The sequence below is a fragment of the Chrysochloris asiatica genome, unplaced genomic scaffold (genome assembly GCF_000296735.1).
Source record: "Chrysochloris asiatica unplaced genomic scaffold, ChrAsi1.0 scaffold00181, whole genome shotgun sequence".
In the NCBI taxonomy this organism is placed as follows: domain Eukaryota; kingdom Metazoa; phylum Chordata; class Mammalia; order Afrosoricida; family Chrysochloridae; genus Chrysochloris; species Chrysochloris asiatica.
The window spans coordinates 2,355,886-2,374,227 of record NW_006408699.1 but is presented as its reverse complement, the minus strand read 5'-3'; the positions used below and the strand labels follow the sequence as shown (position 1 = coordinate 2,374,227).

Sequence of the window (18,342 nt, the reverse complement as noted above, 5' to 3'; positions counted from 1 at the left end):
GACTTTTTGGGTATTCTTTTTAAATTTATTTATTTTGTTGCTGTTGTTGAAAATACAAACACCAATTCAATAATTTCTACACGTGTACTTTACAGACACTGATTGCATTCTTTGAGCTGTACAACTATTTGCACTCTGCTTTACTGAGTTGTTCCTCACTGATTAACATTAAACTCACGGCCTCCTAAGGTTCCTATGTAATATTTCCAGTGGCAGCTGTCAATTTGACTCTATATAGGTAGTTCTTAAAAGAGCACAATGCTGAAGGCAGACATTTGTGTTTTTTTCCATAAAAATGTTATCTGAATTTTATTTATGTCATAATGTCGTTTTTATTTGACAATATATCACAGTGAAAGCAGGTGGTTTTTTACTGGTTAAAATAAACTAAAAGTTAAAAATCCTGGATATAGGACTATAGGATAAGTACTGGACTGCTAACTTCAATGTTGATGGCTCAAACCCAGCAGTTGCTCCTCAGAAACCCTATACAGAGTCACTATGAGTTGGAACCGACTTAATGGCATTTAACAACAAACAACAAGATAAACTATTGATTGGTTTTAAGAGGACTTCAGGAGATTATTTCGGTTTGAGGTTTAAAGATGACCTCTGAGTAATAGTTTGAAGGTTTTGTCCATCTTCCTTGACTTCAGAAAGTCTAGAATCCATAAGAATTTGAAATTCTGTTCTGTACTTCCCCCCTTTTAATCAAGATTTTTCTATGGAATCTCTGATCCAAATATTCAGTAATAGTAACTGGGCACCATCCAGTTCTTCTGATCTTGTGGCAAGAAGGCAGTTCATGAAAGAGTGAGCCACACTTTCCGTATCCTCTTCATGTTCCTGACTTTCCGTCTCTCTGTGTTGCTTCAGGTGAATAGAAACCAATCATTGTACCATGGGTGGTTGCTTGCAAGCTCTTAAAACCCTGGGTATTATTCAATGAACTAGGATGTAGAACAAAAGCACTAAGCAATTAACTGGAATGTCCATGAAATCATGACCCTAAACCTCCGAACCAAGGAGCCAGATCCCTTGAGGTGGTATGTTGTACATAAGCAGCCTCACCAGCTACTTTTTTATTGTTGTTGTAAATATTTCTATTACACAACTCTTGCCAATTCAACTTTTGAAAGTGTACAACTGCCTGACAGCAATTACAGTATTCAGCTCTGCAACCCTACCCTTAATCAGTGCTATTTCCCCACCACTGTTAGCCCTCCTCTTCCCTTCCCTCCTGCCCCTAGTAATCACTAATAAACTTTATTCCCTATACCTTTTGTTGTCTTTTTATATAAGTGAGGTCATACAAAACTTGTCCTTTTGTGGTTGACCCTTTCACATAATATAATGCAATTTTATGAGGTCCCATTTATGTATTTTGTCTTTTACTGTTTGTGCTTTTGCTAGCCCATAGCTGAAAGCTAGGCCTAGCAGTATTATCCCTGCCAGTTTGTCTAAGAATTTTATGATTTTTATTTGCACATTTAAATCCTGGATCCATTTGGCATTTGTTTTTATGGATGGTGCGATGGTATGAAGGCTGCTGTATATGGTAAGAGGCATGGATCAGGCTTCATTTTTCTGCTTGTGGACATCTAATTTTCCCAGCACCATTCACTGAAGAGAGTCTTTCCCCACCTTGAATGGACTTAGCACCCTTGTCAAAAATTAGTTGACCAAGATATGTGAATGGTCAGTGGTTTTTAAAGTCAGTTATTTTAGTTAAAAGACTTCTCTGGAGGTCTAGTGGCTAGGAATCAGCATGCTTAGTCACTACTGTAGCCCATATTCAATTATAGCTTAATATTTAAGGCTGGAAACTTGGGCTCTCTGGGTTCAAATCCTGCCTTTTACATGCAACTCACTTTAATATTTTGGGTTCTATTGTAACCAGAGTCCTGGTGTGGTGCTATAGGATAAGCACTCACCCATAAGGTTGGTTTGAACTGCAAGGTCGGCAATTCAAACTCACCAGCTGCTCCTCAGAAATCCTATATGAGTCTCTATGAGTCAGAACTGATTCAACAGCACTTAACAGCAACAAAACAACAACAATTGTAATAACCTGGAGATTAAATGCTAAAGTTAGTATAAAGCATTTAACTCCCAGGCTACCACCTAACAACAACGACAGCAAGAAAAAACACAAAAACCAGCAAACAACAACAACAACTAAAACAGCAACAACAAACCAAACTCATGGCCACTGAATTGATTTGGACTCCTAGGGACCCCATAGGACAGAGCTGAATTGCTCCCTAGGGTTTCTGAGGCCGTCAATCTTGATGGAGGCAGATTGCCTCATCTTTCTCCTGCAGAGTGGCTGGTGGGTTTGAACTGCCAACTTTTGGTTCACAGTACATCACTTAACCCACTAAGCCCTCAGCAATGTTCACCTAATCTTATCATAGTCATAGTTGCTTGACATCTCTGGCCCTCATTTTTCACTACTGCAAAGTGAAGGGTTTGGTGAAACATTATCAAACTATTAGCTTCAAAGGCAATTTTTTGATTGCCAATTGATTCGCTGTCCTTCCTAACAAAAATGGTAAGCAGAAAAAACACTGACAGGTATGAAATTCATGGTAATGTCCCTACTCCAGAAAATGCTGGCTCAGAGCCACTGACGGTTAAAGATGGAAGTCACTAGGTCAGTCCTCTCATTCTGTCAAATCTGAGACCCCAGACTGAAAGGGATTTTCACAAAAGCAAAATAGTTTTGATCTTTCCCCAACAGCGAACATTATAAACCAAAGCAATAACAGGACATGCTAACAAATCACAAAAGGTTCACCTTTTATTTGATCTCCTTTTTTTGCCTTCTTTCTTTCCTTGCTGCAGTGGAAAGCTCAAAAGAGGAACACAAAGAAGGAAGAAGGGATGAAGTAGAAAATTACTGACTCCTAAAAAATTAAACTTGCATAGGACTCTTTGCATATTGCTGCTGTTTTAAAATGTTTTAGATCTAGAGGATAATACTTGCTCAGGGACTTTTCTTTGGTAACCTAGTAAGAAGGCTTTGGAACTTTTTCACAAGTTTGGCCCCAAGACTGATGATAGTGTTTCTTTCCTCTCTGGGCCTAAAGTGGAAAGGACAGAGCAAGGACAGCCAGGGTGCCAGGGAACAAATAAGGTACCTGCTCCATGCACATGACCATACTCAACCTTGTCAGGTAATTGACACACAAAACTCCAACTTCTTATTTAGAACATTTAAACATTTAGAACATTAAATTGTTTTTTACAAATATTCATTCAACAAATATTCAGATAACCTACTGTGTACCATGCATTGAGCTAAACAGAAAGATATGCAAGACCCATCATGCTCTTCAAAAACCTGATCATCTAGGGTTCTTATCTCTAGAAGAAAGTGTCCTTTGGAAGTGGTGGTGGTGGTGGTGGTTGTGTGCCACCAAGACAGTTCTGACTCATAGCAAACCTGTGTGGGGTTTTCAAAGTTGTAATTCTTTACAGGAACAGAAAGCCTCACCTGTCTCCCACAGGGTCACTAGGAGTTGAAACCTACATAGGGTTTCTGAGTAGGCACTGGTGGGTTTGAACCACCGACCTTGTGGTTCACAGTTCAGTGCTTATCTTACAGTGCCACACTAGGAGTCCTAGTGAGGGCTTAGTAGCCTGCTAATGCATTCATGCAAATTAACAGTAACCATTTAAAAACAACAGAAAAAATGCTTTTTAAAAAAAAACTTGGATAATTGAATCCTGATTCAAAATGGTATTTAGCACTAGAATGTAATATCTATCTACTGCTCATTGTTATCTATCATTATCCTTTAAACCCTATAATTGGGCAAACAGGAAAATATTTATAATAATAAGTTTGCTCAAAATCATCTGTTTGCTGGACTCTGGGATGCACATTATAGTCATATTGTACTGAAGGCAAAACTGCTTACTTTATTCTTTCCAAGATTGTTTGTTCAATTTACAGCAATACTACACACCTGGGGAGTCCACAGCAGCTTACCAAAATTACTGAAGGATAAAAAAAAACAGTCCTTTTTACTGTATTCTACGAGTGGGCAGTTTCAATCTTCTTTGCTGCAAGACAGAGCCACCTTTGAACCTACCCAATTCCTTGCTTGCTGGGCAGCCATAACACAGCTTAATACAGAGCTCTTTGGTGAACAATTTTCTTTCTATAATTTCCATGAGAACCACCACTTAGTTGGTTTATTTATCTTCTTGCTGATTTTTATTTTTCAGTGATCTTTTGGTTGTTGTATTTCTTATATCACAGCTATCCAAATAGAAGTTTGCATAGGGCTTCTGTACATATGGGGCTCCTTCTAAGAGATTTAAATTGAAGAGCAACACAAGCCATTACGGGTCTATTTTTAGTTTTCATTATCAATAAACCAAGAGATCAGCATATTCATGCTGTGTGAGGCCCTCAGGGAAGCATAATGTTGCTGTCATTATCTTTTGACCTCGCAACTGCCTGCCCCACTAATGCAGATGGAATAATGAGACCATCAAAATAAAAACAAAACAATGAAACGATCAGAGTCATAGAGTGGGTTGCTGACCTGGCCCACTGCATAGCTCCCTGAGAATTTTCCTCTGAATTTAGTGGAACCTGGATGGTACAGCCCACAGATGATAATATGACATAAATTTGCCTCATAATGAGATTAGTAGGCAGACAAAATAAATGTCCTGCTGTTACATTTGAGGCAGGCTCTAATCTGGCGTTTTCCTCAGAAATGATCATTTCCTTTGCAGCAGGGGAACTGTGGATGCAACTAGCTTAAATGGACAGGTTCTGTTTTGCCATGTCATTAGTTTTCATCTTCTTGTATCTTTTTGGAGGAGGCGTATAAATGAGTTGTGAGTCTTAAAGACTGTTACCAACATAAGTTACAGGAGACATGCTTATCACTAATCAAGGTGCCCAGACTCCCCTTCTAAAAAAAGTTGTGTGCAAGTCCCCACCCCCTTCCTGCAAGGGAGTCCTGCAGCGGAAGAGTTGGGACTCCCGCAGGTTCTCTTACTCTAACCTTAGGATCAAAGACAGAATAGACTCACTATTGTATTTGGGAGTGTTTCTTTTTAAAATCTTTTCTGCAACTCTACTACTTAAACCAGTGGAAACAGGTATCACGTACTAAAGAGGCTTAAGAAATGCTCAGCTCAGGTGAAACCATGTGAGCTCTGAGTAGAACAAAGACCTGGAGTATGTAGTTTGATTGCAAAGGACTTCCCTGGTTTTCAGCAGAAGGCAATCTTGCCTTGGAGTACAATACCCTCCTCTCATTAGAAATGCAAGATAAGATCTCCTCCCTGGTCCTTTCTATAGAACCTGATGCAAGTTCATGGGTCCTTAGTGGCGAGTGGCATTTCATCAAAGCCTTCTGTGGAATAATCACACTTTCCCAAACTAAGCAAGAGGTCTTTTCAAAAGGAATGGGAGCTCAGACTCTTAAATTAGGAGAATGTGATGATTCTACCTAGAAGGCACAGTTTAATGTAAACTATTTAAAGATTCCTTACTTTTCTAAGAAACTGCAGATCAGGAGTAGATTATTTACTACTCTCTCAATTGATGGTATTTTGACTTAACATTTTTCTTAGTTGCAAAGAAACCTCTTCAGTGACCATGTGCATTGTATAGTTTGAAAAGTGGCTCACAAACATTTTTTTTTTTTCATCTAATGAAACATTTCCTTTTCTGAAGCTGGCCTTTCCATCCAAAAACTTGAACTGCAAATTTAGCTTCTTTAGGGGAGCAATTACATTTGGCAACCTTTTTTTTTTTTTTTTTCAACTTTCCACTTCTTATTGACGCATTGTGTTTCTACTTGTGTATTTCCTATATGTCTCATTTGCAAACATAATTCTCCTCCCATACCCAAGATTTTCTCTGTGCTATGATAATAACTTCCTCATCAGATACAATGGTTCAAGGGGAGATAGACTATTTTTCTTTTAGGTGAGTAGTCCTATATTTATTGTACTTTCTTCCAACATGGTACATTTCTATAACTGTTTTTTTCTTGTTCCACCATATCTACCTGCTGAGATCTGATGTGGCACTGTGAGTTAGTGAGCTGGACTGCAAGGTCAGTTTGAACCGCAAGTCCAATGGTTCAAGATCACCAGCTGCTCCTCAGAAACCCTATACAGGGTTGCTATGAGTTGGAACCAACTCCATGGCACTTAAAAACAATACAACAACAACCCACCACTGCACCTCTGTGTTGATAATTAAATTGCAAGCTGGTAACTGAATCCACTTTGTCAAGTACCCAGTATATTTGGAATGTGTTAATGTTTACCGACTGGTCTTTTCATGTGCTAAACTCACAGAGTTAATGTTAAAATTTTATGACACAAACTCCCTAAAGGAATTTTCCAAATTATGTTTGCTTACCTCATATAAATGAACTTGTTCTTGAGTCACAGCAAAGATCAATAAAACATTATTCTGCACCAGCTTATCAATGAGTTGTCCAATTGTTGGATATTCCTAAAATTAACATACAGATTTGAAACATCATTTCCATAAAAGGTCATAAAACAAAGGGATATTTATTGCACAAGTATCTTACTGAGTTTGACGTATCCAAGTTCATCGGTAAATAAACAAATACCCAATAATATCATCCACTTAGTCGACTTAATAATGTTTTGTTAGATTGTATAACTCCAATTAGGTTTTCATTCTTAAGAGTCAGTGGCAGTTCATGTTGCATACTACGTTTCGCCACTTCTAAGCAGCTCACTTGAAATTGACTTGAAGACTTAAGGAGTGTCATATCTTCAAAGGGAGAGAAACATTTCTTCTCTTTCTAAGTGTCACTTTCCAGCATGCTAAGAATGCTACAGCTGAGGGAGGGGCAGTTAGACCATGACAGTGTGACTGAGGTGATTCTTACAACTCCAAAAACTCTTAGTGGAATTGGATGAGGTGGCATGAGGGATCAGGAAGGTTCAGCCTGTTGAGAAACGGCATACTACAAGCCTACATCTGCCTGATTTGAGACATGCTTTCTACCAGTTCTTGGGTTAGGTTTTATTGCCTTCTGATGTCACAGATTGTAAAAATCCTGTGATATTTTTACAGGACAATTGAAAACATACAATAGTACTTCTATTTCATAGACACATTCATTCTCAAGTGATATGATCATTTCAAAAAAATAAATAAAAGCAGCCATTCCTATCAATTATCAAATTTGAAGATGGCCTCTACTCTCTAAGGCAGGAAAACAGCTCATAGTTGCCTGTTAGATCCAAATATGGATAATTTACAAAGAGGAACTCAAATAAGAAATGGTGGTTGGTTATGTGCCAAGGAGCTGGTTGCAACTCATAGTGACGCTGCATAGGGTTTCTGAGGTTGTAAATCTTTATGGGAGCAGAAAGCCTCATATTTCTCCCGCGAAACAGCTGTTAGTTTCGAACTGCTGACTTTGAGGCTAGCAGCCCAGTTTGTAACCACTATACTACCAGATTACATCTGACCTCATTAACATCTGTTGTTGTTGTTGTTGTTAAGTGCCGTTGAGTCAATTCCCATTCATAGAGACTTTGTGTAGGGTTTCCAGGGAACAGCTGGTGAGCTTGAACCACCAACCTGGCTGTTTAAACCGACCTTGCAGTCCAGCACATTAACCCACAGCGCCACACTAGGTCCCAGGCACTAGCATCTTATAAATGTCGGGGAGGTTCTGGGATACCTGGTACGATAACAAATACAAACTTCTCACATAGCCCTACCCAGTCTCCTGCTGGGATCTCTGATGGTGGTGAGAATGGAAAGAAGATAAATCTCAAGTCAGAAAACTATACACTGTTATCATCAAGAATGATGTGGCACTGTAAAATCAGCACTAGACTGTGAATCACAAGGTCAGCAGTTCAAACCCATCAGCTGCTCCTCAGAAATCTTATACAAGGTTGCTGTGAGTCAGAACCAACTCAACAGCACTTAAAAAAAACATCATCAAACATGGGAGTACAGTGACTTTGTAGGATGAACAATGGACTGAAAACCATAAGCTCAGTGGTTCAAGCCCACCAGCCACTCCATGGGGAAAAGATGGGGCTTTATGCTCCTGCAAAAAATTATGACATGGAGAGATGTAGCAGCTGGGGACTTGAGATCCAGAGAGGGAGAGGAGCTGTGCGTTGACGACAGGGGCTGGGGGGCAGGCTTGTAGTGTATGCCCTCTGGTTGTTTGATGATGCATGGAGGGGATTGTAACCATAGCAATGAAACGATATACAATAGAATGAATATAAAACTAATGTTCTCCCATGTAAACTATCACATAATTCACAATAAAATATTTATACAAAAAAAAAAAAAAAAAGAATTACAGCCTCAGAAACCCTATTGCCATGAACCTGAACTGACTCAATGACACTTCACAACAACAACATCGTCAAGCATGGGCTATTCTGCTTTGCATTACAGCAACTGTTGCTTAATTGGCCTGACAGCAGTACAGAGGGCACGTTACATACCAAAACAGTTGACATGGAATATTCATTCTTGTTGTCCAAGTGACAGAGCCCATCGTTAGGAATGACAATGCCTGCCAGTTTGCTGTCCATCCCAAAATGAGAGTCTGCATCACTCACAAAGACCAGGAGATGAAGTGAGTCATTCCGCCAACCGATTTTTTCCTGCAGTGAGAAGGAAACATTAGGGTGGTATTGGATTCTGCTGGGCATTTATGGAGTGTGGATGAACTATCCTTGGACACATTCAGGTTATTAGAAAAAAAAGAGTGCTACACTATCTATTTTAGCATTTTACATTTATTGTGAGTTGATAGTATTAATATATTAAAAACATGAAATTCTGTGACATTTGCTTTTTCTGGGTAACATTTTCAGATGATTTATGTTTCAGGGGAAAACAATAGCTGCCCTACAATCAGTATTCAGTTGATCTTGACTTTTACATAGTTAATTATTTCAATTCACAAGAGAAAGGAGGGGATGAGGTGGTGGGAGGTCAAAGATAATCGAAAATCCAAGAGGAAGCAAAATAGTAAAATGTAATACAAAATTGGGCACAGATTTTACTTTCTGCTAGTATTATTCCAAAAACTATAAACCTAAATATAAGGATAAACATTTCTTATCAAGACAGGACCCCAAAGCACTATACTTAAGATTGTCTGCATTCTGCTTCTTAGCAGATCCCTCACCTTTAATTATTAGTCTCAGAACCAGCTGGACAGAAACTCAATCAGATGGGACCCTCTCATCCCTTCTTTTCCTCCCCTAATCCCTCTGCCCTTACATCTTCTAGGAACTTTCCTGACTTTCCCCTCCCTGCCCATTTCTGACTTTTTCCATTGTCAGAAGACAAGGGCATTAATCTCATGAGTTAAGGCTTTGGAGACTTATTTTATTGGTTCAAAACATTAGATGTCTAACCATATATAGAATATGTACAGGACACTTTTACTTTTTTCATTAATGTTTGCTTTAATGTTTTCTCCACCATGGCTAATTTCAAAATTAATATGATTCCCAACCTTTGAAAATGAATCACACATGACTATTGTTTTAATACATTTTTCTCAAAGCGACTACAATTTTCTGAGATGATTGAAATTTTAGGTGTAAAAATCAGTCCTCAGTTCAACACACTTGAAGTAAGTTACAAAATGTGTTTTAAGAAGTGTCAAGTGTAGAAATTTGGTGATTAAGTAAAAGTTCAATTTCAGCTAAGTGGTTTTCAAAGTAAACTTATTAGATGGATTTTACATTAACAGAGTAAAGCACTAGTTTCCCCAGCATACCTTGCAAACAGCAGCTTGCATAATTGCATCAAATCCACCTTCCGGCGTATCAATATTAGCAGAAATTTTCTGATTCTTCACAATTTCATTAAATCTTTCTGTGTCATCCGTCAATGGCAAAATATGCTTGAATCCAAATGTAGGTAAGCAGAAGTATGGAATACTACTGCAAAATAAGTATGAAAACATTCTTGACAAAATATGATACAGTACACAATGAATGGATCTGGTAATTTAGCAATATTTCTTTAAATGAAGATGACATTTTCTAAAGTAACTGACTCTACAATTTGGTCATGAATCTCACAGTGAAGGGTGTTGTCATCATCCCCTAGCCCACCCTTTCCAAATTGACCACATCAGATAATATGGAGTTAGAACTCAGTGTATGTCCTACACTGATTCACACCCAGATAATAAATCATCAAATCATCAAACTTTCATTGATGTGTGTGTGTGTGTGTAACATCTATCTTCCATTGCCTTCAAACAAAACTCACCATAACCTCAGCATGATAGCAATTCCTTTGTATTTCATTATCTTAAGCTACCAGCAAGTTTGAGTCACTTGTAGCAAGATCTAGAGATGAACAGTTTCCTTCTGTATTCTCAGTTCAGCCTTTCAAGAACCTCAAAATCAGCGCAACACTCTAGTTTCTAGGGCTCAACTGTACTGTGAATTGACTAGACAGTTGTGGACCAGTGTAGGAATAAGAACACCACTTTAAACATTTATACATACTCATAGGATGACAACGTATTGCATTAGGCAAATCTGTTGCACAAGATCTTTTTAAAGTGTTGAAGAGCAAAGATGTCACCTTGAGAACTAAGGTGCGCCTGACCAAAGCCATGGTGTTTTCAATAACCTTATATGCATGTGAAATCTGGACAGTGAATAAGGAAGACCATAGAAGAATTGATGCCTTTGAATTATGGGGTTGGAGGAGAATACTAAAAGTGCTATGAGCTGCCAAAAGAACCAATAGATCCGTTTTGGAAGAAGTGAAGCCAGAGTGCTCCTTAGAGGCCAAGATGGCCAAATTTCGTCTATCATACTTTGGACATATTGTCAGGAGGGAACAGTCACTGGAGAAGGATATCATGTTTGGTAAGATGGAGGGTCAGAGAAAAAGAGGAGATGGATTGACCAGGTGGCAGCATCAATGGATTCAAATGTGGCAACAGTAGTGAGGTTGGCCCAGGATCGGACAGTGTTTCGTTCTGCTGTGCATAAGGTCACTATGAGTTAGTGCCAACTCGATGGCACCTAACAACAACAACAACATAGGATGAGGTCTTTACCAAAAGTAATCCTTCTTATTGTTAGGTGCCATCAAGTCACTTCCAACTCATAGTGTCCTTATGCAGAACTGAACAACACACTGCCTGGTCTGTGCCATCTTTACAATTGTTATTACATGTGATTCATAATATTTTCATCCTCCGGTATTATATCTGACAATGCCCTGCTACTATTCAAAAGGTTTTCAGTGGCTAAACATTCAGAAGTACTCTACCTCTCCTTCTTACTAGTCTTTCTTAGTCTGGAAGCTCCACTGAAACCTGTCCACCATGGATGACCCTGCTGGTGTTTATAATATCAGTGACAGTCATGCTTCCAGCAGAACAGCAACACACAAACCACCATAGTTTGACAAACTGGCAGACAACTGATGGAAAAGAACTGTGGGAGAATAGAAACCTGGGGGATAAATTCAGTTATATCTGATAATGAAAGCCAATTACAGACCTTGGATAAAGTACTTAACCCTTCTAGCTTTTGGGGTTTTAATTTGTAAAATGGGATTAATAGTATAGAGTAGTGGTTCTCCATGGCCCAGCAGTATGAGCATCATGTGGGAACTTGTTAGAAATACAAAATCTGGGGCCTCATCCCAGACCCACTGGATAAGACCACTGGGGTTGGGGTCCAGCATTCGGTGCCATAACCAGCCCATCAAGCTGAAGACTAAGAACTATTGATGTGGAAGTACAAAGAGGAAGAAAGGAGCGCTTCTATTGAAATTTCTATTGCTGCCTGGGGAGAGCCAATTGACTCTCTAAGAGCACAGGCAGGGCCTGAGACTCAGCTTTACAGGTCCAGCAGCCTATCTTGTTAGCAAACAAAGAGCAGGTGCATCTCTAGAGGTTGGATTCATCTCTTCCTGTAAGTAGTCTTATAAGAAAATCAAGTCATAATCCATTGTGTTCTTAGGTTGTAGAACAAGGAAGCTTGGGTACCCAGTGCTGAATGCACAGCCTGAAATATCTGAAAATGGTGATCTCCAGAATGAATGTTCTTGGACACATCTGGCACCCCAAACATGTTCATATATGTGTCTTGATGTAGTAAATTAATTCAGCATGCATTCTGATTTGGTTTGTGTTATATATTTTACCAAGGTTTCCTCAGTGAATAAAATTTGGGACTCTCTGGTGGCCAACAAGACTGGAAACTCTAGAAGCGTCTTTACTAAGTCTTATGGATAGATGTGCCCACATTTGCCTCTGTGCTCCTCTAACCCACCAGGCCTGTTCATTTGTTTAACTATGTCAAGACTCTCCGTCTGGCAGGCCCAGGATGGAGTCTGGGTCTGTAGCTTTCAGGTAATTTTGCATATTCCCTTTCTGATATATTCTATTTAACTCTCAGAAGGCAAATTTTCTTGTTCTTTGGAACTCTGAGTTTCTTTGAAACTCTGAAGTGCTGACCACAGATAGTATCTGCCAAGCAGAGCTGTTGAGAGGTTTGAATGAAATAAATATGCAAAGCACAGAGTACAAAGAGCTTTTCTAAGTAAGTAATTTCTTACCTTCATACACTTCATACAGAGTCTAGACAGAAAATAATTTCGGCTAATAATATCTCTAAGAATCATATATTTTTTTCATGATTAAAATAATCATGCATGTTCATCGCAGAAAATTTAGACTTTTATACATGAAAGTATAACAAAAAAAAAACAAAAAAAAAATTTTAATGGTTATAAGATGTAGCATAGTTTACTTGATTATTTCTCTTTTGCTGAAAATTTATTTCTAAGATCTTTATAGAGTGATACCTCTACGTACATCTTTACAGACTATTCTTAATCTTCCATAGATAAACTACTTGCTGGATTATCTTTTCATACACACTACCAAAATTTCCCCCCCCAAAGTTTGCAAGTTGTTAAGAGCCATTGAGCTGGTTCTGACTCAAAGCGACTCTGTATAGGGTTTCCAAAGAGCAGCTGGTAGGTTTGAACTGCTGACCTTGTGGCTCGCAGTCCAACGCTGTTACTACAGCACCACACCAGGAGTCCAATATTAGTGTGTAAGACTGTAGTATCAAGAAGAAAAAAAAAGGTACCCGTTGATTAGTGAAGAATGGCAAGGTCATTTTATTTTTTAGTTTGTGTTTTATTACTACTAAGATTGAGCAGTTGTCTATATTTTTATTGACATTTTGTATTTCTTCTTTTATCTAATACAAGCTTGTATCCTTTGCTCATTTTCTTATTAGGGTATTTTTTACTTTTTAATTTAATTCTAAGAACTCTCTCTTAAGACTATTCACTTTTTCTCTTCATCATTTAATTTTGTTTGGTGTTTTGGATATATTCCCACCCTTGAATAGGAGATGTATTTTAAGGTGTGAAATGAGGAAGGCATTTTTTTTTTTTTTGCCCCTCAAATAGTTAACATATTAAATGAGTGATTTGGCATTCATCCTAATTGCCCCTGTGGTGTTTTAAATAACTATTGTTGTTGTTGTTAGGTACCATTGAGTAGATTCTGATCCATAGGGACCAGGTATAGGGCTTCCAAGGAATGCCTGGTGAGCTTGAACCTCCGACCTTTGATTTAAATGACTTTGCAGTCTGCTGCATTAACCCACAATGCCATACCAGGACTCCAAGCAGCTATAGGCAGCAGGAAATGCATTCAATTTAGAGTAAAAGACTGAACAGTCATCTATCTTTGGGCAAGTTATATAGCCACTGGCTCTCACTCAATGTACTCATAAAATGAGAGTTGTTATAATATCTACTTCACAAGGTTGTTGTGAGGATGATATTAGATAAAAAGAATGAAACTGTCAGTACATCAGTATCCCTGAAACTTCACTATTCTTGGGAAATATTTGTTTAAATTGGGGTAGAAGGGGCTGTTGGTTCACAATCTACCCAAATGACATTTGAGCAATATCAGCATCCAAACAACTGTCTTTTTGCAATAAAGTTTATCTCTGTTTAGAATTCTTTGTTATGTAGATCTTACTAAAATGCCATGCCTTTGGAAAGTAAAAAGAAATGTTATGGAAGACCATGTAGCTAAAACAAAGCAGAATGCTAGAGCTGGGCCATCCCAGGCATTTTTTAATGTTCTTGCAGAATTCTTCCTCTAACAAAAGTAAAACTTGATCGTTACTTTCTTAGCAGAACCGTTGAAGAGAGTAGGTATTTATCACCAAATGACTTGATTTTGAGTCCCCAGACAATGATAATTTACATTTAAAATGCAGGACAAATTATGAAACATAGCCTAAAGAACTCTTTCTCTCTCTTTTTAGTTAAAATTTAAAATAAAACCTCTACTGATTTATGCTAAAATGTTAACATTATATAATATGATTGGGGTTAGAAATCATTGTCACTGTCTTCTTTTTGTTGATCTGTACTTTCACACTGGCTTGCATTATCTTGAAGCATTCTGGTGGCAGATTGTGTTAAGCATTGAGCTGCTGATAGAAAATACGCAGTTCAAACCCATTAGTCACGCCATGGGAGAAACTTGAGTCAGTCTGTTTCCATAAAGATTTACAGCCTTAGAAACTCTAAGGAGCAATTCTACTCTATCCTGTAGTGTTGCAGAGTCAGAGTGGATTCAATGACAGAAGGCTTGTCTTACCTTTGCAATAAGAAGCAATATACAGTACACGCATGTGTGTTTTTGTAGTAAATCCCTATAAGCTTTTCATGGTTTAGTTTCCTCTTTATGCAAAAGTACAATGAATTCTACACTGTTGGTATCAAATTTGAAAAACAGTACACAACACATATGGAATGAGGTTTAAAAACATCTCTCTAATTCCTTGATAGAGACATAAAATTTAACCCTTATGCTACTAAACATTTTTTAATGTACATTGCAACTCATCTACAAATATTAAAAAGAAGAAACATGTTATCTGTTGCTGTATTTTAAGCAATAATGTAAGGGAAATTTTTTACATAACGAAATCAGTTTTATTGACTCTCCATCCAATGAAGACACAGAAAGAAAGTCATTTCAAAAAGCATTAAAGATAAAACTAAGAGTCAGTTTGTAAAGTGTGGTCCACAGACTCTTAAGGGTCCCTGAGATCCTTTCAGGGCATCTGTGAAGTCAAAACAATGTTCATAATAACACTAAGATGCTGTTTACCTTTGTTACTGCATTGACATTTGCACTGATGATGCAAAAGTTGCATTGAGCTAACGTGTTGGTGCTTTAGCATCAATCAAGGCAATAGCACCAGCCTGGATTAGCTAGTCTATCTATGTATTCATCACCACCAAACACTTTAATAAAAAATAAATGAAGTTTCACTTAAGGTTGGCCTTGATGGAACAGTAACAGATATTAATTTATTAAGTGTGAACACTTCCATGCATGTTTTGTTTTGTGTTTAAACATTCTACATAACAACATGGGCAAGATGCATAAAGCATTTCTAGTGGGAACTGGAGTACAATGCGTATAGAGGGAAAGACACGTATGTAGTTGGTTGAGCTGAACTGCCTCTCTATTCACAGTCCTGGTGTGGTGCTGTGGGTTAATGCACTGGACTGCCAAGTCGTTTGTACGTCAAGGTTGTTGGTTCAAGCTCATCAGCTGCTTGTTGGAAGCTCTATACAGGATCACTATGGGTTGGAACAGACTCAATGGCACTGAACAAAAACAACAGTCTCTTTATTTATTTATTTTATGGAACTCCATGTTAACTTGAAAGAGCAATTGACAGCTAGACTATTACTCCAACCTGAATATTTGGCAGTGATGATTCTTAAAAATGAGCAAAAGGAACCTGTCACTGCAAGGAAGACAGCTGTCAGTATTTGTTGCCAGTGATAAAATTCAAGATAATAAAAGAAAAAAAATTTGGGAAAATTTTCTCTGCCAACCTTGAGATGGACCACTTCTTTATACTTAAAAACTTTTCTCATGAGATTGTGATTTTTTTTATATTGTACCATGAAATCTGGACGATCTGCACAACTCAATAAACCAGTATTTTCAAATGACTAATGCATTACATATGGAGTCCTGGTGTGGGTCCGTAGGAAACATTTGATCATAAGATCAGTTTGAACTGCAAGATTGGCAGTTCAAACTCACCAGCTGCTCCTCGGAAACCCTACACAGGTTGGAGCCAACTCTATGGCACTTAACAGCAACAACAAAATTGCATTATAAAAAGATAAGTAAAAAAAAAAAAATTAATATTGCTACAAAATCGTAGAAACTTATTAAATAAAAATGTGAAGCTACTGTTTTTCAGTATATATCCCCCTTTTAGGTCTATACACCTCTGAAGACTGTTGCCATTTTTTCTTACTCTTCCCCCAAAGAATTCTGTACTCATTGATTTACATCAAAAATGACTTCTTGGCATCCTTGTTGTCTGACTTCTTGGCATCCTTGTTGTCTGAGATTGACTCAGTTCCAACTCATAGTGACACTTTATAGGGTTTCTGATAGTGGTTATTGGGTTTGAAAAACTGACCTTGCATTTAGCAGTCAAGTGCTTATTCGATAGCACCAGTGAGGGTTCTTTGGCAGCCTAGAGGGACTCAGACTGTGTTCTTTGATATAAAATCATTTTAAATGCTCTTTGAATTTTGAGGAATAAAAAGACTGTGAAGGGGCAAGATTAGTGCTACAGGGTTGATAGAGTAAGGATTCTCAAGGAAATTCTCATAGGGCATACCTCATTGCCCTCAAAGAATGAGCAGGTATGTTGTCATGATGGGGGGAAAAAAATTCCTTGGTGAAACTTTCCTGGCCTTCTCATCAATGCAGTTTTTAGTGTTCACAAAACTGCCTATGATCATCCTGAGTCCTTTGAGAAAATCTGTTAAGATTACACTTTGAGAATCCCAAGAAGGAGTTACCATAACCTTCTGAACTAACCTCTTTACCTCGAACTTAACTGGCCCAGCAGATTCCCTCAGAAGCCACTGTTTTCATTGGACATTTTTTTGTAAGGCACCCTAACTAGACTAAGACAATTTGTCTACAGCCATCCATTGATCACAGAGACATGTTTAAACATGTTTTGTTTGTAAGGGACCATCTTGTATGAGCAGGAACCCTAGTTGCAATAATTTTTTACTTATCCTTCAATTATGAAATCATATATAAGCAAAAGAGCTATTCAAGTACAAGACATACCATCAGATTTCAATGCAACAAAATATGAAAAGTTCATTGATATGGTTTCAAATTTCATGTTGGAACAAACCTTATCTCTTTTTGGTATAGTATTAAAGAAGACTATGTGAGGTTATCTGAAACAGCTGTTAAATGTTCTTTCCTTTTCCAACTACATATTTATGTGAGGTTTGATTTTATTCATGGAATTCAACCAAAACAAAATTTTGTAACAGATTAAATGTAGAAGACATAGGAGAATCAAGTGGTCTTCCTTTAAACCAAAAGCTTAAGAGCTATGAAAAAAATGTGAAATAGTGCCACTCTTCTTGCTAGTTTTTTGGTTTTGGAACATATAGTGATTTTTTAAAAAAATGTGATTATAATTAACAGATAAGAGTTTTCATATTATAATTTCTAAGTGAATCAATAAATATGTTTTTTAATTTTCTGAGTTTTAATTTCTAATACGATGAGTAAAATTAGGTATAAACTATGTAAATGAAAACTCTTTAAATCTTAATGATTTTTAAGAGTATAAAAAGGTCCTGGAGGAATAAACAAGATGGCGGATCAGCTAGACGTGCAGTGAGGAGCTCCATCAGAAAACACAGCATATCAGACCAAGTAGACTCAGGGGATGGTGTCAGAACTTTGAACCACATATAAAGGAAAGTTTAGAAGTTTGGAAGGCTTACAGCTAGGGGAATTTGTAGCAGAAGCGAGAAATACATTGCTTTCTAATCCAAGATGCTCAGCTGCTCCTGGAGCCAACATCTTGGGTGAGACCTAGCAAGGAAAGGATCAGAGCAGCCATGGACACCTGACAGAACCACGTAGATAAAGGTGTGTACATTCTTTTTTTTTCCTATCTGTTCATTGGTCTCTCACTGGCCGCGCACCTCCATTCAGGTGACTAGAGGAGGTGACTGAGTGAGTGGACACCCCACTCCCACCCCTGGAGGGTAATACTACGCATGTGCACAGATCTCCTCAAAATTCAAAGTGACAGTTTCCACTTAAAACTAAACAGCAGTGCAAAATGGCCACAGCTGGCCCTGAACTGTTTATTACTGGGGAAAAAGCCTGAATGGGGATTGAGGAGTGGGACAGGCAAACTAAAAAGGAAATAGGCCAAAAATTAAAC

The 18,342-nt window shown here is 38.0% G+C and overlaps 1 protein-coding gene across 2 annotated transcripts in view; it reads right to left on the bottom strand.

The window, feature by feature from the left end:
* The window catches only part of ITGB6 (integrin, beta 6), a 109,691-nt gene that overhangs the window by 72,919 nt on the left and 18,430 nt on the right, over window positions 1-18,342 (bottom strand). For both annotated transcript variants that reach the window (XM_006872024.1, XM_006872025.1), the window contains 3 exons: window positions 9,795-9,960; window positions 8,503-8,664; window positions 6,404-6,499 (listed from right to left, as the gene is read on the bottom strand). In XM_006872024.1, the coding sequence (XP_006872086.1) occupies window positions 6,404-6,499; window positions 8,503-8,664; window positions 9,795-9,960 (424 nt within the window). The remainder of the gene's footprint in view (window positions 1-6,403; window positions 6,500-8,502; window positions 8,665-9,794; window positions 9,961-18,342) is intronic.